The 23,100-nt window shown below is 38.1% G+C and overlaps 1 protein-coding gene across 8 annotated transcripts in view; it reads right to left on the bottom strand.

The window, feature by feature from the left end:
• LOC120877639 (putative RNA-binding protein Luc7-like 2) overlaps nucleotides 1–23,092 on the bottom strand; it is a 55,449-nt gene extending 32,357 nt beyond the window's left edge. Inside the window, exons 1-5 of one of the 8 annotated variants that reach the window (XM_040259977.1) lie at nucleotides 22,545–22,957; nucleotides 19,603–19,686; nucleotides 16,825–16,926; nucleotides 12,722–12,798; nucleotides 8,272–8,366 (exon numbers count right to left, since the gene is read on the bottom strand). In XM_040259977.1, the coding sequence (XP_040115911.1) occupies nucleotides 8,272–8,366; nucleotides 12,722–12,773 (147 nt within the window). In that variant the 5' untranslated portion in view covers nucleotides 12,774–12,798; nucleotides 16,825–16,926; nucleotides 19,603–19,686; nucleotides 22,545–22,957. Of the gene's footprint in view, nucleotides 1–219; nucleotides 355–8,271; nucleotides 8,367–9,945; nucleotides 12,694–12,721; nucleotides 12,799–16,824; nucleotides 18,027–19,602; nucleotides 19,687–22,544 lie in introns of those variants that run through there. The other 7 variants (XM_040259975.1, XM_040259981.1, XM_040259978.1 and 4 more) reach the window with 7 other exon arrangements.
• Nucleotides 23,093–23,100: the final 8 nt, after the last annotated feature.

Here is a 23,100-nt window from a genome sequence, read left to right as displayed (position 1 = left end):
AGACTACTGAGTGATGATTCCTAGTTTTTAAATAATAAACATTTATTGAGAGCCACTGTACAGAGAAATAAATGTGTGGGAACTACCTGGCAGTTCAGTGGTTAGGACCCACACTCTAACTGTGGACAGTCCAGGTTCAATCCCTGGGGAACTAAGATCCCACAAAACACCCTGCCCCACCCCAAAACAAAAACCAATGTGACAGTGAAATATACTGACCAAGTACCAGGGTATTAAAAACAATCTGCTTGAACAATGACTTCCAGACCTCATTCTTCTTTGCTTGGAAGTTACTGGTCTTTGCTACTTTATAATGTTTCAAGAGTTATCCTAAATGACAGGTCCAAAATGTTAAGATTTACCTCAAAAAACAAACAAAAGGATGAAGAGGACATTAAGTAATTATAAATGACATAAGGTAGTTGTGTGTAAAATACTTATGAAGTTGGTATATGGGTATATGAAGTTCAGTATATAACTCTACTTTTACATATAGTTGAAATTTAAGTTTCAAAAGATTTTGTCCCCTCAAACTGATTCAATAGCACAGAATAAAAATGAAAAGTAAAATTAATTTGTGTTTGATCTACAAAGACTGGACATCAGCACAATAGATGCATGTATATTTACATATATGTACTTTTGTATTTAACCATTAATCCAAGTGTCATGGACAAATATGCTGACTGATCTTAACTAGAGACACTAAAGTAGAATAAGACCCAGAGATGGTCTCAGGATCTCCTTTTAAGAGATTACTTCCACAAGCCTGAAGTATATTAACTTATTTTAAGAACATGAAATGAATGACCGCAAGATTATTCAGAACAATAGAAAAGAGTTATTTCCTAAGGACAGAACCACCTGAAGCTGAACAGTTCAGGGTATTCATATTCCAAGTCAATAATACTCCAAATTATATTCAGGACTTGGTTTCAAATTTTATTCTTTTTTTTAATGTGGACCATTTTAAGTCTTTTTTGAATTTGTTACAACATTGCTTCTGTTTCATGTTTTCATTTTTTGGTCTCAAGGGACTGAATCGACATCCCCTGCATTTGAAGGCGAATTCCTTACCACTGGGACTGCCAGGGAAGTCCCCAGGACTGGGCTTTTCTTTAATTGTAGGATAACTGCTTTACAATACTGTGTTGGCTTCTGCCATACAACAATGTGAATCAGACACAAGTACACTTATGACCCCTCCCCCTCCCTCCTGAGCCTCCCAGGCCATTCCCCATTCCTATCCCTGTCACAATAAAACTATCATAGGACCCAGCAATCCCACTACTAGGCACATACCCTGAGAAAACCACAACTGAAAAAGAACATGTACCCCAATGTTTAGAACTGCACTATTTACAATACCTAGGACATGGAAGCAACCTAGATGTTCACCAGCAGATGAATGGATAAAGAAGTTGTGCTACATACATACAATGGAACATTAGTCAGCCATAAAAAGGACTAGGTTTCTGAAGTGTGGCAGTAAAGATCAAATTATTCACTGGGAAGCTCTTAATGTGCCTCTGATTTCCTAGGCATCAAATGTATTTTTAGTGTAAGGCACTTTCTGTAAGAAACCGAGACTAAAATACAAACGGCAACTCTGATAATATAAGAACACCTCAAAAGCCAACTCTGCTAAAAACCTGGGTAATCTGGCAGTTTTACAAATTGGGAAGCTCTAGAAACTGGGGGTCACAGAAATTAGGGGGAAATTTTTCAAGCTAGTAATCTAGGCGCGTGTTTTATTTTGCTTTCCTTTTTTTTTTTTATTTTATTTTAGCCATGCCACCACAGCTTAAGGGATATCTCAGTTCCTTGACCAGGGACTGAATCCAGGCCATGGCAGTGAGAATGCTAAATCCTAACCACTAGATCACTTGGGAACCTAATGTTAAAAACACTTGCTTACCAGAGGGATGGTATGGGGAGGGAGGTAGGAGGGGGGTTCAGGAACACATGTACATCCATGGCGGATTCATGTCGATGTATGGCAAAACCAATACAATATTATAATTAGCCTCCAATTAAAAAAAAAAAACAAAAAAACACTTGCTTAAAAACGTTTAAAGTGTCCCAAAACAAACCCTTTCCAGAGGAAAGGTTGTGAGTTTATTTAAATCATCTACAGACTTTTTCACATATGCATGGGAAACAACTGCTGTCATGTTTTGGTAAGTAATTCAAAATCAAGATACACTCCTTATCCATGAGAAGGTAACACTTTTTTCCACAATCATTAATTTTTGAAACTTAAAGCTTGTTCTGAAAAACACCTGTTCCATGTTCTACTTCTGCTGCTGCTGCTAAGCCGCTTCAGTCGTGTCCGACTCTGTGTGACCCCATAGACGGCAGCCCACCAGGCTCCCCCGTCCCTGGGATTCTCCAGGCAAGAACACTGGAGTGGGTTGCCATTTCCTTCTCCAATGCATGAAAGTAAAAAGTGAAAGTGATTGATTATTCATGTTAACACAAGGGAAGGACACCATTCTAGATGCTAGAGTTACAGCAACTGAACGAAATGTGTCTGCTCTCACTATGAAATTTATATTTTACTTAGTGGCTGAGAAAATTTTGTGCAGGTTTATTTTCTTATCAGTGCTTCTCTAAACTTTCATGGCTCCTTTAAATTTGTACTATCAAAGACACTTCAGCAGTTGTAAAGTTCAGGTTTGTAGGTATTAAAGGAACTGACTTTAACCAGGTCTCAAGAGAGAAGCAGTAAAGGAGTTCTGATTAATAAAAATTTCATTTTGCATAAAACCCAGAACCTACTGGGGAACTGAAAAATTTTTGAACCTACTGGTTCAAAAATCGACTCAGGATTTTTGACAACCAATACTCCCACCCAATCACTTCAAAGAGGCAGATAAAATTTTCCCTTATCCCTGTCCCTAAGTATTTCTCCTGGAGTCCAAAGTCAAGTGGGCCTTAGGAAGCATCACTATGAACAAAGCTAGTGGAGGTGATGGAATTCTAGCTGAGCTATTTCAAGTCCTAAAACATGCTGCTGTTGAAGTGCTGCACTCAATATGCCAACAAATCTGGAAGACTCGGCAGTGGCCATAGGACTGGAAAAGGTCAGTTTTCATTCCAATCCCAAAGAAAGACAATGTCAAAGAATGTTCAAACTACTGCACAACTGCACTCATCTCACATGCTAGGAAAGTAATGCTCAAAATTCTCCAAGCCAGGCTTCAACAGAACTGAGAACTTCCAGATGTTCAAGCATTTAGAAAAGGCAGAGGAACCAGAGATCAAATTGCCAACATCCACTGGATCATAGAAAAGGCAAGAGAGTTCCAGAAAAACATCTACTTCTGCCTTACTGACTACACCAAAGGCTTTGGCTATGTGGACCATGACAAACTGTGGAAAATTCTTCAAGAGATGGGAATACCAGACCATCTTACCTGCCTCCTGAGAAATCTGTACGCAGGTCAAGAAGCAACAGTCAGAACCAAACACGGAACAGACTGGTTCCAAATTGGGAAAGGAGTACGTCAAGGCTGTATAGTCACCCTGCTTATTTAACTTATATGCAGAGTACATTACGCAAATTGCTGGGCTGGATGAAGCACAAGCTGGAATCAAGATTGCCAGGAGAAATATCAATAACCTCAGATATGCAGATGACACCACCCTTATGCCAGAAAGCAAAGAGGAACTGAAGAGCCTCTTGATGAAAGTAAAAGAGAGTGAAAAAGTTGGCTTAAAACTCAACATTCAGTAAACAAAGATCATGGCATCTGGTCCCATCACTTCATGGCAAACAGACGGGTAAACAATGGAAATAGTGACAGACTTTATTTCCTTGGGCTCCAAAATGACTGCAGATGGTGACTGCAGCCATGAAATTAAAAGACGCTTGCTTCTTGGAAGAAAAGTTATGACCAAGCTAGACAGCATATTGAAAGGCAGAGACATTACTTTGCTGTCAAAGGTCTGTCTAGTCAAAGCTATCGTTTTTCCAATAGTCATGTATGGACACAGGAGTTGGATGATAATGAAAGCCGAGTGCTGAAGAAAGGATACTTTTGAACTATGGTGTTGGAGAAGACTCTTGAGAGTCCCTTGGACCGCAAGCAAATCAAACCAGTCAATCCTAAAGGAACTCAGTCAAAATATTCATTGGAAGGACTGATGCAGAAGCTCCAATATTTGGCCACCCAATGCGAAGAACCGACTCACTGGACAAGACCCTGATGCTGGGAAAGATTGAAGGCAGGAAGAGAAGGGGACGACAGAGGATGAGATGGTTGGATGGTATCACTGACTCGATGGACATGAGTCTGAGCAAGTTCTGGGAGTTGGTGATGGACAGGGAAGGCTGGGGTGCTGCAGTCCGTGGGGTTGCAGAAAGTCAGACACGACTGAGCAACTGAACTGAAGTATTTCTCAAGATCAGCTCTTTACAACATAAAACATTAAAGAAGTATTTGGATTAAAATAACTCTAAGATTCCCGTGTGGCATAATATACCATGATTATCTGTGAGACATCTGACAATTTCCCTGAAACTTAATTTTTCTATCTATATAAAATGATGGCCTTAAGCTAGAAGACATGATGGCCTGTCAACACTAAAATTATGCTATGATGAAGTCTGTAAGAAAATTAGTAGTGGCCATTTTTGAATTTAGGATAAATGTATTGTGAGTATACATCCCCATCCCTGCAGATCTTAATTTCAATCTCTGATGCCACCTGCTTCAGATTTAACACCTTCTGTAAATTATTACTATTATATACCTTTTCCCCAGGTTCCTAGGAACTAGATGCAAAGATTTTTTTAAGCACTTCAATATCCTTATCTTTCCTTAGGGAATATATGAACCAGAAACAATGGTTTATTTTGGTGGAGGGAGGGAGCAGGGGGAGACGACAACTCTTAGGCTTTCTGTTTTGCCTACATCTGAAAGGGGGTGCTGTCTACTTTATGCATGCTAAATATAAGGAGACAACTAAATGGACCAAAGGATGAAGAGTGAGACAAACAAAAAGTTCTAGATGAATAGGAAAATAATCCAAGCTTTTGAATTAGAAGGAAATGGCAATCCACTCCAGTATTCTTGCCTGGGAAATCCCAGGGACAGAGGAGCCTGGTGGGCTACAGTAAATGGGTCACATGGACTTAGCGACTAAACCACAATATATATGTATGTATGTATGTATGTATGTATGTGTGTGTATGTGTGTGTGTGTGTGTAAACACTGTGTGTAAAACACTGAATCTGTCTGCTGTATACCTCAAACTAATACAACTTTGTAAATCAACTATACTAAAAAAAAAAAAAAAAGTTAAACCAAAGTACCAGACTAAAGAAAGGTACAATGCTACAGGGGCCTTTTCATCAAAGTGAATTTCCAAAATATTCCAATTTGTCGGTTATGAGTGTATTTTCAGAAACCATACCCTTTATCTCCAAGTACTCAGTATAAAGTTCAACCTTTTTACAATAATAATAAAGAAAAGCCAGAGAATATATTTCCGTGTTATCTTCTGCTAAATAATCTAGAACACTGATGAGTCATATTCTCCTGGAAGTGACAGATCTGAGGAACAAGGTCTGGAAAACTAAAGGGCAACTTTTAGTTACAAGACAAACCAAAAGCACTATAAAATCAACAATTACAATTTGGTTCTTTTCATCTTTGATCTAAGAGGTCAAAAAAATATCTTCAACATACAGAGGTGTGAACTATTAGATTTTGTGCCAGAAAAGCATTAGCCCGACACAGATTGGTTGCTAATGAAGTCAGAGCTCTGTAATTAAAAACCACATGTACATAGGATAAACTGCTATAAACAGCCCTTTTTAGTATTATAGTAAGCATCATGAGACAGTCACTCATGGGTGGTTTCAAGTTCTCAAGTTTCTCACTCTAGAAAACTTGGGCTCTTACAAAATTCTAGAGCCAGCCCCGAAAATTTTGCTTAAGAGGCTCATAAGGACTTAACTCCATCCTTACAGAAATGACAATCTCTTGTGTATTAAGCTGACATAAAGAAGGTATGTCTCATATAGAACTTCTCTAACAAGTGCCTTTCAAAGATCATTCACTATTTTTCACGTGATCCAAAACACCAATTTTAAGTAAGCCTCACTGTAAGAAAAATGTTACAAATTAAAATAGTATTTTTCTGTCATCAATTTTAAGATGCATACTACAGAGACACTGAAATTTGAAAAAATGTGCTTCTTACAAATCCACCAGCAAGAATTTTACAATGAAAGTCTAAGACCAGCATGATGAAGGATTAAGTATTACCTACAGAGTGAATAAAACTAGAGTGAATAAAACTAGAGCTCAGAAAATTTGGCTTTGGTCTCAGTTTTACTTTAAATCAACAGAACTGAATGATTTTTAATAAATCACTTTACTGTAAGGCTAACCATGGAACATATACTCAACAAATTGTTTTACCCAACAGAGAAATAAATGAGTGTAACTGAATTATATAATTATAAAATGCAAAAGCACAACTGTGATGTCAGATTTTTAAAGTTATTATTAAATGCCATACCTGAAGAATGTAATAATGTGTCAAAATCTTGCTATCGCTGGTTTTAAAGTACCAAAAACTTAAATTCTGCCACTTAACAACTAATCTCGTTCTCAAAATTCATTTGAAGTGATAATTTATTCATTAAGTATCATTAAGTGTTAAACAGTAAATGTGAAGAATCAAATAATACCACAGATAACTATAGACAATATAGATTTCAATATTACAGCAGAGCAGAATATTTTAATTATGCAAATTCTAAAGAGTAGATATGAGGGTCTAACAGAGATATACCTGTCACAGTCCTAATTCAAGCACTGAGAAACCAGCATGCTTGTCTTGTAATATATTGATACTTAAAAAATAAATTTAAGTGTTTATATTTTTTTATATGTTAGCACTCCTATTCCTTTTAATTTATATAACATAGTTTCAATGGTCTTCCCTATTGGAAAAAGACAAGTGTAGTAGTGTTAGTCACTCAGTCATGTCCGCCTCTTTGGGTCCCCATGGACTGTAGCCTGCCAGGCTCCTCTGTCCATGGATTCTCCAGGCAAGAATACTGGAGAGGACTGCCATTCCCTTCAGAGGACCTTCCTGACTCAAGGATAGAACCCAGGTCTCCTGCATTGCAGGCAGATTCTTTACCATTTGAGCTACAGGGAAGACCAAACACTAGAGTGGGTGGCCTTTCCTTTCTCCAGGAGATCTTCCCAACCCAGGTCTCCTGTATTGTAGGCGGATTCTTTACCAGCTGAGCCACAGGGGAAGCCCAACAATACTGGAGTGGGTAGCCTATCCCTTCTCCAGGGGATCTTCCTGACCCAGGAATCAAACTGGGTCTCCTGAACTGCAGGTGGTTTCTTTACCAACTGAGCTATCAGGGAAGCCCTGATAAAAATGCCTGGATACCTATACATTTGGGGTATTTTACTTCTCCTATCAAAAAGACACTACTCGTCAAGACTCCACACTTCCACTGCAGGGAAATGTGGGTCTCATCCCTCATCAGGGAACTAACATCCCACGTCTTATGGCAGAAGAAACCATTCATTTAGACATCTTTAATTAAGGGAGCTCACTGTTAGGCCCTACTAGCCCTCCTCTGCTATCCGGGTGACCAGGAGCTCTTGAAAGTATCATTTCAATCAAATCCAAAACCCAGGTAACCAAATCCTTTGTTCTACAGGTCCATGATATGTGATTTATCCACCAAATTAAAAATAATAATACTTTAAGATAAACTAACATCACTAGATGTAGAATATAAATTAAGTGAGCTTTATGTATTATCAGGAGTTAGCAATATTAAGTGAGTTTTCACCAACAACACTACTCACAAACTTTACTGTGAATTTAGGTAATTACCAATATACTGCTTCACAATAATTTCTACAATACAAATGTGCAGAAATCTTAATGAAAATGTAAACTGTTTTGGATAAAAGTCTACTATGCTCAACACTGAAGCAAATAATTTAAAAAATCATTTACATTATTTCTAAACTTTGTTCCAATAAACGTTCTAAAGAATGGAAAATATTATAAAGCAAAATAGCAATAATTTCTGTGAGGAATCCCATTATTGCAGACCTAAATAATTAACCTGAATAAAATAGATGTAAATTGCTCTGCTAACAAATGTTTTTTTAAGAAATCACTGCATAGTAATTAGACACAAAACTAAGACTTTATCAAGTAGTTTGTTTTTGTAGTATACCAACAATAAAATAATAGATTTAATAAACACATACAGTTCCAGACAGCACATCATGGGGGCAACAGTTCAGAAGGTGACTCTTGCATACTCTGTCATCACTGAATTTGATTCGTTGACGAGTAGTATCTCCTGTAATAGAGGAAAGTTAATGACATTCAAGGTTAGACATTTGGAAAATATGTATTTTCTGAGAGCCCTACTTACACTAGGTTTTTATGTGTGGCTATACACACACATTTATAAATCACCTCAAGAGGGGTTAGTGCATATAATATCCTACAGAAAAACTACTTTAGACAACATGCAGTTGCAGTACATGTACTGCACATGTAATTCAAACAGTCAAAATGGGAAAGCAATGCATTCTGTTAAATAGAGTACTTCAGAAAAGCACAGGATTTAGAGCAGGAATGGACCTTAAAGATTATTGAGTCCAACTCCTTCATACTGTAGATGAGAAAACTGAGGACCCAAGAGGTTAAACGACTTGCAGCAGACCCACTAGGAGAATTTCTTTTGGTATACGATGTTCCCTATGTTGACACTAAGCACTGATTTATTCTGTAATTATTTACATTAATTGAAAAACATAAAAAGTAATCTTGCAAACATTGCATACACACTGCGAATCCCCACTGAACCCCAGACGCCATTTCTTCCACTATTTTGTTCCAGCTGAAGTGTCTCCCTTTTGCTGCTGGGAGGAGTTAGAGAGGGTAGAATGACGTGTTTAAGAGTGTACAAACCTGGAAGAAGGACTTACACACCAGTCAAACAAAGGAACACTGCCTAAATGAAACATTTAACTTAATGGCTCCAAAGGTCCCATACCTCCAAGTTTTAGGTAGTCTGTGCTATAAATGGCCAAACTGGGTACATTTAAATTTATTCTGTCTTCACTTAACACAATAACACCTCCTAGGCAACAGAAGCTTCTGACCTGCTAGTCAAATATACCTATCTACTCAAAACTTGAAAGAATCTAAGGAAAAGAAAGGTAACTAGCTCTAACAACAACAAAAATAGATGTTAGTTACAATTTTCTTTTTTTTTTGCTTCAAATCTCTTTGGGAGGGGGGAACTCTTAAGGATGGTTTCCTCTAAGGAGACTGATTAAGCCCTAGGAAATGAAAGTATTTTATTTTTAGCCTTAAATTGACATAGTCATTGATGAATGAAAACCTACTGGTGAATTACTGAAGCAAGAACTGTTGGTAGCAAAACAGACTGTAAATAACACTGTACTAAAACTTTCATAGAGGAAGAGGTTCAATTGTTTGTTTTTCACATGTGAGTAACAAAAAAGGTTAAAACTTTACCCCTTTCACATGGTATTATTTTAAAGAGCTTAACTCAAAGTCAATTAAATACTACCATTTTTAGGTGGGGTAAGATTTTGTTCAGATTGTTTTAATTTGGTTAAAAAGACTTAAAGAACATATTAATTTGCAATCATGGTTTATAAAACTTTAAGAACAGTAACTTATAGCTAAAACAACAGCTTCAGAACAGTTCAACAATAGGTTTTCTAGAGGCTAGTCTCTAGTTAAAGTATGTTATTTTTGACACCACAATTTGGAGTAATTCATTTAGTGTTCACGCCTGCTACTATAATAGAGGTTATTTTGATGGTCCTTTTTTCCTTTTAAACACAACTGCTTTTTGTTCCACATTCATTAACACATCTGAAAAGTTAGTGATAACTCACGGCTCGGCGAATGCGGGGCCTTTCTGACACTCCCTTGCAGATTGAAGTAGGCAGGCATAGATACATTGAACCTTTACAAATAAAACAAGGGGCCAGATTGTTCAGTTTGTATAGAATAGACTCTGCCAGCAATTTCAATACAGCATCTAGAAGTACATGTTGACTGTAAAGATTCTTGTATATGAAAACAAAAGTGAACAAAATCGGGGCGGGGCGGGGGTGTGTTTTCTGTGTTTTAATATTGACTTAACAAGTATAAACCCTGGAGAAGAATATGACTGATCATAGGTAAAAATCCAAGGCTGGAGCTCTGTAAAATGGTCCCTGGGCCAACTGGGGTTTTTTTTATAAAGCTTGTTTCATTAAGACTGATCAGGGCCTTAAGCTCATGTCACATGGTACTCTGATGAGCTCACATCAGAATGGCAATGCCATTATTAGAGGCTTTTTGCTTCCTCACATGTAAGAAAAAATATTTACCTTAATTCTGTACCCAAATTATGCTAACAAATTTAAATGAAAATTTTTGAAGAGAAAAAAACTTATATTCTACAAGTCCCCTGCCACAATTATCTACGTTTTTCAGTAATGCAACAGCAGTATCGTTTCAGTGCTTTGTCAAACTAATGGCTCAAGAATACTATAAGCCAGGCTTTAGAGTAAAATTAAGATTTTAGAAGTTTTACTAGTTAAGCATTTTGAAAGAAATCACAACATAAATCTAATATACATATGTGCCTTGAAGACACTGCTATCAGATAAAATGTAAACAGTTTCAAATATGAATTAAACAAAATTATCCCCAATGAGTGTGGGGATACTAAAAAAAGTGTCCCTTTCTATAAACATCAAAAAGTATTTTTAATCAATTCTTCACTGCATGTAAATGTCTACTCTGTTTGATAACTGTAGCAAACACAATAAGCACAGTTATCAAACATCAGCCTGCACAGTAAAGAAACCTTTATAAACAAAGAAATATAAAATTCCTAATAATCTGAGATAGAGTGAAAAGGATTAGCAACGGAGTATCTGTCTACTGGTATTTTTAAAATTTTACTTAAGAGACCTTAAGGTTAACATTTTAAAATAATTTGGCTACATTACTATGTAGTATTTAATAAATTTATTAAGGCTTATACCATGAAAATATCATCTGACTAATCAAAGAATTTTAAAATAAAAAATACTAGTAATTTTGATTTCTGTCAACATATCTGGCCCAAACCATGTTTTTCAAAAGAAACTAGGTACAACAGCACCCGCTGAGAAACAAAGGTGGGGAGAGGGGCTGTAATTAATAAGGAACCAATATGAACCAAATCTCCCTACAACACAAGAAATTATTTTATTAATCAAATGTACTTCAAACGTACTTTATCTTTGGGGTTTCTGGGTATGTACTCACTATAAAAATAACCTAAGTTAAACAACTGCCCCATTACACTAATACTGGATCCAAATCAAACAATCAAGCCGATTCCTGAAGATATCCTCTCTGCCAGGCAATGGGATTACAAAGAGGCATTTAATTAAGACAAGCTCTCTACCCTCAAGGAGCCCATCACTCTCCTAGAGAAGAGAGGGTATTTAAATACAATAACAACAAAAGGGGGCATGATCCAAGTGCCAAATGAATGTCTATAATGGATGGAATACTATCAAACAGTAGTACTTCAGGGATTCTAGACTAGAATGACCACAGGACTGAAGAGGTTAGAGGAGGCTTTGTGCAATACATAGAAGCCATTATTTGAAGGAAAGATAGGCTTTAGACCAAAGGAATGGGGAAAGAAGAGCATTCCAAATTGGCATACCGTCTTTGACAAAGCTTAGGAAGGCAGGAAGGTTTGGGAAACAGTACGTAAATCTTATCTGGCTTTGGCAAGTGGTTTCAGGTAAGGGAATAGCAAAGTTGAGGCAAGAATATTTTTAGGGTAAAATCTGGTTTCTTTAATTTCTTCCCCCAGATTTTAAATGTATAAACAAAGAAAAAGCTTAAAAATAATGAGGCAGAGATTAGACCAAGTCAACACAATTTACAACAAAATGCCCTATCCATAAAAACATGGCAGACTCTCTTCTCTATAACCTCCACAATGCTCATTAATTAGGCTTTGTAGATAACTATAATGGTAAGGATTGAGATTAAAACCTTGATTTAGAACTTTTGAAAGGAAAAGTATTCTTCACTTGAAAGGAAGCACCAAAATTTCTATTTCTACCAAACAACTAACTTCAGAGTAACCTCTCTCTGTTCTTCAACGCCCTCAAGGGCTTCATGAATCCTAACCTATATTTAGGAACACCTGAGTCACAGGTGTACAATAAAAACTAGAATGCACATTGTTCCTCTTAAACAATGTTCCTCAGTAACATTAACGGAACCTGAGGTGCTACCAAAGCAGCTTCACTCATGGAATATGGACAGGTCACTCTAAAAAGGCGACTTCTGTCCAAACTACTCAAAAACCGCTATTCTCAAAATCCCCTTCAATCTGCAGGGAGAAAAAGCTAGGCCTGCTGTAAATCCCAACACTGCCACTGTATGGTCCTGCCTCTTCTGAAACAGACTTGTATTTAAACTGCAGTAGTAACACTTAAAATTTTAGCCTGTATGATATCTAACATCATTTTACATGGTGCATGCTATTTCCCCAATATCCACCCCCTCCCTTCGAGTGCCAACCACCCTCTCCCTCCCATACAAACAATAAATCAAATCAATTTTCATAGATTCAGGTGCTATTTTAAAAACATCAAAATTTTACTTTACCCATTCTCTCCGATGCTCCCTGTATTTTTTTAAGCTGTGAGTGGATGACCATGCTATGTGATCAACAACTGTGAAGGCTAAGCAAAAGTGAACTGAGTTTAGTATTGTAATTTCAAAAGAACCTTAAAGTCTGTAATATTTGACATATATAATGGTATGCAGAATCCTTATTTTACTGCATTTTATCAGGCATTAATGGCAAGCAATTTATATAAAAACAACTAATTAGTATTTCTTTTGTACAGAATTAGCTTAAAGCTTAGCTTAGAGAAAACAGAGAGGGAAAAACTCAACAGCACACAAAGCAAACAGAAGCGTCGTAGTTGATAAACGGGGCCAAGAGGGGAAAAGCGCTCCCACGCTCTCTGCTGTGGCAACCAAATCCCTCCCCTCCCCACATGTGTACTTGCTGGGGCCATGTGTCACTATTGGCTGGGGCAGGGTAGGCTTACTCCCTCTGAAATAAATTCCGTACTCTTTCAGTGAAAGAAAAGCCAGAGCTAGAAAGAGCAGTGAATAAGCTTTAAGTTTCTTTAAGCTTAAAGTTTCTTATTTCCCTGTGCCCTCATATCTTCAGATGTGTCACCTTCTCATCACCATTTCTTACAACATACGCTCTGAGTCCACAGAAGGTGGAAACCATATAAACACCAATTTCTAACCCAGTACAGAGCAGGAAGAGAGCTGTCCTGTACTGGTAACACTCATCTTCATATGTTTTTGTGAAACTTAGGTCTTCTTGTGGAACCAAGATAATAGCTACTGCTGCACAGTAACTATTACAGTAAAGAACAAATTTGATCATTTTTACAGCTTTCTCCAACAGTCTCACCAACTCCCCTAACTTCTCCCACCTACCTTTGTTGTTCCTTTAGCCTGAAGCTCATCTATAGCCTAAATTTAGCCTAAAGCTCACCTATAAGGATCCTTTTAAACAATCTCTAAAGAAAAAACTCATTACTCCAACATATGAAACTTTCCAGGAACATATTTATTATATAAGGAAAGAAAAAATACTCAAAGATGGCAGCAGGAAAAACTAATGAAGGCATTTTCCCTTCCAAATGTAGTATCAAGTCATTTCTTTCTAACAGAACTTAGGAAATCATACTGAGTACTAGTAGAGGCTTTCCTTTCCCCCAGAAAAATCCAAAAAAATTAGGGTCTTAACTCTTTCATACGGTCCTATAGGTTTATCATCACAAGTCGGTACTTGTATCACCCCCACTATCATATTCCCCATGACAAGCCCATTTTTAAAATGCAATGCCCACTGCAGAAGAAATTTCCAAGACAAGTTTTTCTTGCTGAATATCAAAGATTAATAATGCTAAAATAATTTTTCAAATTTTCCAGTCTATGTGTCTGTGAAAATCCATATTAAAAAAACTATAAGGAATGAAACAGAAACAGCCTTGTAGTGGGAGAAAAAGCTTACTCAGGGTCTTTAAGAGCTAACGAATGTTAAAAGAAATGTTCAAAAATAAATACTAAAGTAGCTGCATTCCAAGAATTCTATTCCACCTCTCGCCACAACCCTATTTTCTCTCATTATAAAGCAGAGTCTTGGCCACTGGCAGGGGTCAGTGCCATCACACGTCCGCCAGGGGATATATGCTTTAGGAAATCAACATGTTGCTCCTCTGAGATTTAAGGCACACATTAGAAGTGTGTCTTGAATAAATAGTTATCCACAAATGTAGTCTTAAAAGTGGATTACATATACTTTGTTTTATGTACATGCCATTAAGGGAAGTCAATTATTAAAAAGTTGTAGCCTGCTAAATTTTATATTTTGATGCTTACTTGCAGAGCTGCAATTCTGATACAATAACACTCATACTCTGGATATCTGGTGCCTTCTATCATCCACAACATTTTATACACAAAATTAGAAGTAACAAAAGCTATCTCTGGCTATGAAAAAATAGCTGAAAAGAGCAGAAGAAAAAGTATTTGGCAGGTCTATTAATGAGGCAAGTTTTCAATGCTTGGTGATTGCTATAAAAGCTAAGCAGAGCCCCCCAAATCTAAAACAAAGTAAAGAAACAAAAATGGAAAAGAAATGAGACTATCAAAGGACAGAGGTGACAGACAACTCAATGATAAAGGAATTTAAAATGAAAAAACAGATTAGCATGAAGGAGACTGAGCCTTATAAGTACTGAAACAACACAGAGGAAAATCCACTGACATATTCACAAAAAATGCCTTTGGGGGAAAGGACTAAAACTGTGAAGGAGAACCTAAGAGACTTCACTTGTAACACTTTTAAAATTTTTTTTAACTTAAGGGAAACTTACAAAACATTTGTTCAGTCTTAGAGGTGTTTGGCAGTTTTTTATATTTTTAAAAACATTTTTTCAAAATTAGGTATCTATATATGTAATCAGCATACAGAATTTATCACTTACTGTACACCTTCACTCCCTACCAGACTTTCAGTCCATCTAGGGTCAGAGTCTTATGTCACTACTTTATTGCAGAGTCAAATGACAAAAGCAGCAAATATGTCCATAAGCTCTAAGAAAAAGCAAGCAAGAAAAATCTGAAGCAACCCAGCAACCTAGGGATATTCAGGTTCTAGTCACACCAACAATTACTACATCCTAAAACACATCAGCCGGTATCAGAATACCATGTCTGGGGAAGTATTCCCTATAATACTATGAGGCAAATTAAATCATTTTATTTTCATACCAAAATTTCTCAAAATACATGGTTTCTATAATCTGATGTGAATCAACTGTTTTCCTTAGTAAGCATGCCCTGATGGTTCCCTGCCCATAATGCAGAATCACAGCCCTTCTCCCCAATTTCTAGTCCATGAGTTTTCTTTGACAAATAGCCAGCACCTTTTCACAATCCCACTGTGGAACAGGTTGGTGAAATCCTGCAGAAATACTGACCACCACAGACCGGAACATTAATGGAGAGGTAAGATCAAGCTAAATAGGTAATTTCATCCTAGAAGTCTGAATGGACCTCTCTAGAGGCTTCTATATCGTTCCATCTTACGGGTGTGTATTTCTATTTCTAAGGAAAAGTCATTTCTACTTATGGGTTTAGATATGTACAGTTTAAACAGCTTTCCTTCCATGTAAGGAACTAGAACTGCATTTCCTAAAGTATGGAATTTGTACAAAAAGTGATTTTAGGTGCTACGTACTTTCACCAGCATGACATTTTGAACACAACTCAATCACTTAGTGGTGATTATATGTCATGATTAAGTCAAGAAAAAAGTTCCCACTTACTGCCTAGTATGTCTTTAATTAATACGTCTAACGAGCTCATTTTTAACACAGGTAAATGATAGCAGAATCTAGTTTTCTCTTATAACACCATGTTGTTTTCACTGTAGTTATTTTTCTGGTGACATAAGCTTTCACTTTAAAGTTAGCTTAAATTTTCAGAAAGTGAGTTGACAATTAAAAATGTTAAAACAGGGTGAAAAATAGTAAAGTGATATATGTGACTAACATTTGGGAAACATTTATCTAGAACAGGGTTTCTCAAACTTTTAATGTGCATCAGAGTCACACGGAAGGCTTCTTAAAACACAAATTGCTTGCACCCAACCCCAGAACTTCTAATTTGGTAGGCCTGGAGTGGTAGGTCCAAGAATCTGTATTTCTAACAAGTTCCCAGGTTCCCTAAGGTTGATTAGGCACCGCACTTTTGAGAAACACTGATCTAGAACAATGGTCAGCATGCTTTTTCTTAAAGGGCCAGATGGCAAATACTTCAAACTTACCAGCTATGTATCTCTGCGGCAAAGCAAAGGAGACATAGACCATATATACACAAATAGGTACAACTGTGTTCCAACAAAACTTTATTTACAAAAAGCGAGTGGGCCATAGTGCCAAGCCTGACCTAAAACACACCCTCAAGAGACAGAGAAGAGTATAATGTATAACACAGCAGTAGGACAGAATATAGAAGCCACCAAACAGCAAGGTACGACACTATAGATACTATCCATAAATACCTAACCAATTTTATTGAAAGGAAAAGCTTTGTAAAGTTTAACTCTGAAAGAGAAAAATGATGTCTGCAGAAAACTGAGGTCTCAAGAAAATAAAAACAAAACAATTTACCATGCATTCAGGAGACATGACAAAAGATTCAGCAAGGGCAGCTGGTTAAATTCTTTTCATGTAGAATCACAGAGGTCAAACATCATTGCACATGGTTCACAACTAAATCAGAACATAAGGATCAGTATCTAGTGAGTGCTTTTTTAAGAAAAAAGTTTTAAAGACTCCTTTCCCTAGCCCATGTTAAACAGCAAAATATAACATTTATTCAGCTGACTGAGTTACATGTTATTTTCTAATGGCTTTGATTTTTCAAGTCTTAAGCTACTTAGTTAAAACACAAAACTGTAGCTAAATTCAGAGTTTTTACAAAATACTTTTCTCTACATCCTCAATAATCTTACGTAACTGATTAAATGATCAAAAGGCCTTGCCTTCTAATTTCTATGAGAACTTAAACTGGAAAGGAACAGAATGACTTTTGCAGGTGCTGAATCCATAAGATTCCTGTCATAAACTTACCCTTCCGCCCACTCCCTCACTCTTTCTCCAGCAAAATGTTCCAACTTTCTTCATCTTACCTACAATTTTTCCATACACCGATTATTAAGTTGGGTAATACAGACATGTATGTGTCCTCAATGAATATACTAATAGCCCTGAGCTTTTAGGATTCAGTCCATTTCAAGCACCTTTCTGGAATTCCATTCTTGAGGAGTACCTGTCTCATTTATCTAGTCTTGCCCACAGTTTTAAGCCCTCTGCCTATCCTTGCAACCCCGAATTTGCCTGAACCCCAGCAACTCCGAGGTTTAATGTTTATATGAACCACCTGGTACTGAACACTGACTCACTAACCCTCACCCACATCCATGACACCTTACTTGCCCTTAACTTCCTGCTACCCATCTTAAAGATGTGGCTCACTCACATTTATCCCTATATGACATCTTAATCAAACCAAATCAAAGTATTTACTTGCTGCTTATAAAGCTTATGCACTGACAGACAAAATGATTTCTTTGGTTTTATTTTTTTTTTACCCGAAGCAAAGAATGTCTCAGAAGCACAGGCTTCCTTCAGGACAGCTAAAATGTAGAAAATCCAAGAATGATGCAGAGTTGTAGGAGGTGATACTACTATTGTTTTCCAAGTTGTACTGTAGTCAGAAATATCAGTCAGAGTTCAAAACTAGTTTTTTTTTTTTAATGAATTCACTATGTGGGTATTAACAGTTTTCAGTATTTTGATTTCTGATAAAATCCTATATTTATTAAAACTGTTTAACTTTATGTTTAACTAATGTTTGTTAAAATTTCTTAAAATGTCAAAAGAATTCACAAGCTCTAGAACTAGATATATCCCATTATTATTTCAAAAAATGTGTGCTTACACACTAAAGGCTACGCCTCCTTCACTTAAAATGAACAATCCAAGTGAAATACAAGAATGATTTACAACTGACCAAGAAATAAATGATCCATTATGTTAATGAGAAAAAATGAGAAAATGCTCTCGATGCTGATGACAACTCAAGGAACACAGATGACAGTCAAAGTGATTTTATGAAGAAAATCCACTAAAAAGAACACTACAATCTTTGATTCACTATTTATTTTGAAGAAAAGCAGCATGGTCATACTGTCCTATAGGTTCAACAGTTATGTGTCACTAGTTTCTGAACTGTATCTTCCTGAACAAGTAACTGATTTTCTGAACTGTATCTTCCTGATTATCTCCTGGGATTCATGTCCCTTTAACTTTATATCCCATAAGATACAACCACCATGCAATATAAATGATCAGCAAAAATATTTAATTATGGTTAATGTACTCTGTTAACTAAGAAAGTACATCATAGGTTCAGAAAGATTATCATCCAAAACAGCTAAAAAATTACCCGAAAACTTTAACTTGCCCTAAACATTCCCTAACCATAATGGACAACAAATGATGCTGTAAAATTCTTATCTATATTCTGAATCCTATAGTCTACTGGTTGTTTTTGAGGGCAGATTGCCATTTCTGGCCTGATATAACTTTTCAGAGATGGACTGTATTCCCATTTAAGAGTTATAAGCAATTCAAGAAGTATGGAATCCTTAAAACTACCTTCGGTAACTTCCCTAGTTGCTGAATTTAGAAAGTAATCTAAATAGACATCCTCAATTTTGTTTAACTCCTATCCCTCAAATCTTGCAAGACCTTCTGGGGCCAGGACAAGAGACCTCTCATAACTAAACCGTACTTGCCAACAAAAGGGCTTTAGCTAAGGGACACCCTTTCGATTAAACCAACACAACAAAAATGACGAGTCCGTGTGGGGACAATAGGCTCCTCCAACCATCACAGACAATTCAACTGAACCGCTGTTTGACTTTTCCTGTGTTGCTCCTTCTTTTCAAATGGAATATTTTGAGGAAAACAAATGATCCCTCTCTTTTCTGTTACTGCTAACAACTAAAACAAAGTATAAAATTTAATGTATCTTAAAATAAGATGCTAATGTCTACCTATGGTTTCTTCCTTTAAAAAAATTTAAAATATATTTGTCAACATTTCTGAGGATAACATAAGAAATTACTTGACTTCTCATTTAACAAAGTATAGATTTAACTTGAGGCAAAAAAGGTTAAGTGACTTACCCAAGGTTACAATTAGAGGTACAGCTGGGGCTAGAAACCAGGTCTCCTGAGTCTCAGCCCAATGCTCTTTTCCTTAGCCCATGATGCCTTATCAGAAAAATCCAAATACAGTCAGACCCCCAGTTACATGTGTATGAGTTACACTGATTCACATATACAAACTTTATATAGTGTGACCAATGTTTCAACTCACGCGGTACCCTGCTTCCATTTATGCAGTATGCCAGGCATCGGCACGATTTTCAGTGGCACACAGGCGGTTGCCACCACCAGGGCCCTAGGCAAAATTGCAAAGAAGGCAAAGTTTGTCTTTGGCCCTCCCACTTCCCTTATGCATTCCTCTCCCACCTCCTGGTCATCCCCCTGCCCAGCCTCCCAGCGCGATCATGCTGCCCTCTGGTTGTTCAAAGCCTCCCATTTCCACCACTCACCCAGGACTGTCCTTTCTGGAAGTGCCCAGTGATCCAAAATTACCTCTCCTTTTCCCTACTAAAAATCCCTCTTCTGAGAATCTCAGTAAAGTTTAGGTCATCTACATGAATTAACTGATTTGAGTAATTCCAAGTTACACTTAACACACAAATCTCCAAGGAGTTTAAAAAGGAACTAATTAAAAATTCTGATTTGGGGGTGGGAAAGAGGAAATAAATTTTTCATTAGAGGGGCAAAGGAGGTGAACCTGTGCCACTTCAGATTCCCTCACAGACAGCACTCTAAGAGTAGAGGGGGTGGTTACTGCCACCCTGACAAAAAGACAGTGGTTGCTTTATACTAAGTCTCTGGGATTTAAAAAAAGAAAAAAAATTGGACACAGCTGCTTTAAATACTCTACCTACCTTTTCCATCTCTCTCCCACCCCTTGGACCCCATTTCCACTTCTTAGTAACCATTCCCTTAAGCTGTTCCTGTGTCCCATACAAAGCTTCCCATTATGTAATTTCAAATTACATGGTTTTATTCAGGAAGGCGTCCATATCCCCTATCCCTGGATAACTTGAAGTTGACTGAACACTTAAAAAAAAATCCTATTTGAAGGTCCTGAATAAGGTGAGTATATAAACTCATTAACTATGTGGTAAGAAGGAAAAGAATGCTCTGATTCCTATATACATAAAAGAACTAATCTGGGTATCTAAAAAAACATTCTTCTCCTTGAAAGTACTGTTTCTTACTTCTAGCCCAACACAGCAGTGAAAATCCAGTCATATCAGCTAAAATAATATCGTGGACTTGTAAACATGAGTTCACTGGTAAACCTTTAGTCTGAAGGCAAAAAAAAATCCAGTAACAGACACATAAAAATATAAATTTATCTGTATACAAAGCAGAGTAGATTTTAAGAAATGCAAGTTTCTGCAGATTACGCACATAGGAAAAATAGGTATGCATATATATATGTGCGTGAGTACACACACACATATTTTAATTCAGTTTTGCAATAGTAGATTGCAGTCTAGTTGGAATTTATCAGGTGATAATAGTTGCTTTGATTCAACTACCCACCCAGTAAAATTAGGAAACTAAATCCATGAAGAAGGTACCAAAAATGGCATCCAACTAGGATTAATAGGCTCGTGTAAAGTATGTCTTAAATAAAATGATTTCTATAATTTTACTACAAAGATTAGTTATTCTGTTAGTTAAAATCCTGAATTAAGCCCCTTCTCAACACCATCTTCATAATGGAAGAGGAGCAATGTTAAAACACTCTACAGTTATAAAAACCACCCTAAACTAAAAGTGCAAAATGTTAACTGATAGAAATTTCTCCAGTAGAATTTTTAATCAATGCTAACTTTCAAGGGTTTACTACATAAATAAAATTCATTTCCTTCCCAATCTTCCCCTCCTCTATACACAACCACAAGTAGGTTTGCGATCTACACTTGTTTTTCTATACGTTCTAAGAAGAAAAGTTCCAAATGTGGGTTTTTATTAAAACTGAATTATGAACACTGATAAACCATGCAAATTATGCACTGCTAAAAACATTTGAATTCAATAAAATGTTTTAAATCTACTCACATTTTGCTGCAAAGCACTCAAGGAAATTATAACAGCGACTGCTCAAAAGTTAAGAGTGTGCCTTTTCTCTTACATCAAACAACTTAAGTAACTTGTCAAGAAAAAAGCATTGGTTTAATGGCTATGAAACTATTTGCCTGGACAAACAACATACAAAAATGAGCAAGTATTGGCTTTGTTTCTAAGAAAGTAGTGGACTAGACCCTTCCTCCATATTAGCATGGGCTTCACTCAAATTTCAAAGAGTATATTACTAATTACCATCACCAAAAAAGCAACAGCATTTCATCTTACCTAGAAATTCTCTATGACAAAAAGATATCCAGCCTTTAGTGGTTCTTTGTACAAACACTAACCTAAGTGCCTAAAAGCATCGTTGTTTCCCTCAATTCTACTTCACTGGGCACCACATTTTCAAAATGGTTCTATTCGGGGCACATGCAAAGTTCGTCAATATTTACTGAACAAAGCTTCTATTAAATTGTCTAACAAAATGGAGGTCTCTCGGAAAAAACAGGCCGTAACACTCTTCTCACAAAATGGGCCAAACACACCCGCTTCAGGAAACCATGGTTTGGGTCAGATGTTCCCATAAGAATGGTGGTTTCATCTCTGGAACTGGATTCTAAGAAAGGTTTTCTCCGGACCCAAGTAAAGGAGTGGAGGGTGGGGACCAGTTCTTTCTGGATACTCCGCAGGGCGGCGGCGAGGGCTGATCCCACAGCTCTGGGTTAAGGAATTAATTCAGGGGGCGGAGGCCTTAGCGGTCCGCAGGTACCTAACCAGCGACAAAACAGGCCACCGGACTACGCAGGAGAGACGTGGGCTCTCCCGTCCCAGCCAAGTCAACACTCGGAGCTCAAACTCTCCTTTCAGGCTCCAGGCCCCGTCTGACCCCATTGGCAGCCGTTCCCGCCAATCCGCTCGGTCACCGCCCCCTGGGCCCGCCTGCCCAGCCCTCATTGGATGGGACGGGAGCCGGGACCTCGTGTTACCAATCTGGGAGCCCCTTACTCAGCCACACACACAAGCCCAGGTGCGCCCGCGGAGCCCCTTCCCCTCGCCTTCCCCATCCCTTCCCCCACCCCCAGGGCACTGGCAGAGACTTACCGTCCCGGGAGGTGCCCATCAACTGGTCCAGCATCGCGCGCATCTGGGCCTGCGCCGACATGGCGGCGGCGTAGCGGGCGGCGGGGGTGGGGCGCAGAAAGGGCCCTTTCGGGCGGGGGGGACAAGGGGAAGGGGTGGGGGAAGCTGAGACGCCTGTCTCTGCTGCCGCTGCCTCGAGGCGTGCGGAAAGGAAGCCGGAGGGGTTGCAGGAGAGTCCGGGCTGCGGCTCCTCACGACGACGCGTACGTGGAAGTCAGCAGCCCCCGAAAGCGACCCTCGTTCCCTCTCTCTCCGTCGGTTCCTGGGACGGAAGCAATACCGGCTAACCAAGCTCTCGTCTCCAACACCGCCACCCGCCAGAAGACGTCAGCCCCCCCTCCAAGTTCTGACGCCGCTCGCCGCCACCGTCGCCGCGACGTGAGCGCGCACGCTCCTCGCGCTTAGTCGTTTCCCGCTGGGGCTCCACCAACTGGCGTCTAACTGTATTCGCTCCGCCCGCCCTGCACGGGAGGGGTTCCACCCTAACGTCTCTCGGGCGCGTGCACGCCGGCCTCTC

The sequence above is a fragment of the Oryx dammah genome, unplaced genomic scaffold, assembly GCF_014754425.2.
Source record: "Oryx dammah isolate SB20612 unplaced genomic scaffold, SCBI_Odam_1.1 HiC_scaffold_18, whole genome shotgun sequence".
NCBI classification, from domain to species: domain Eukaryota; kingdom Metazoa; phylum Chordata; class Mammalia; order Artiodactyla; family Bovidae; genus Oryx; species Oryx dammah.
Note: the sequence above shows the minus strand (reverse complement) of the source record. Positions and strands in the feature narration are given on the sequence as shown.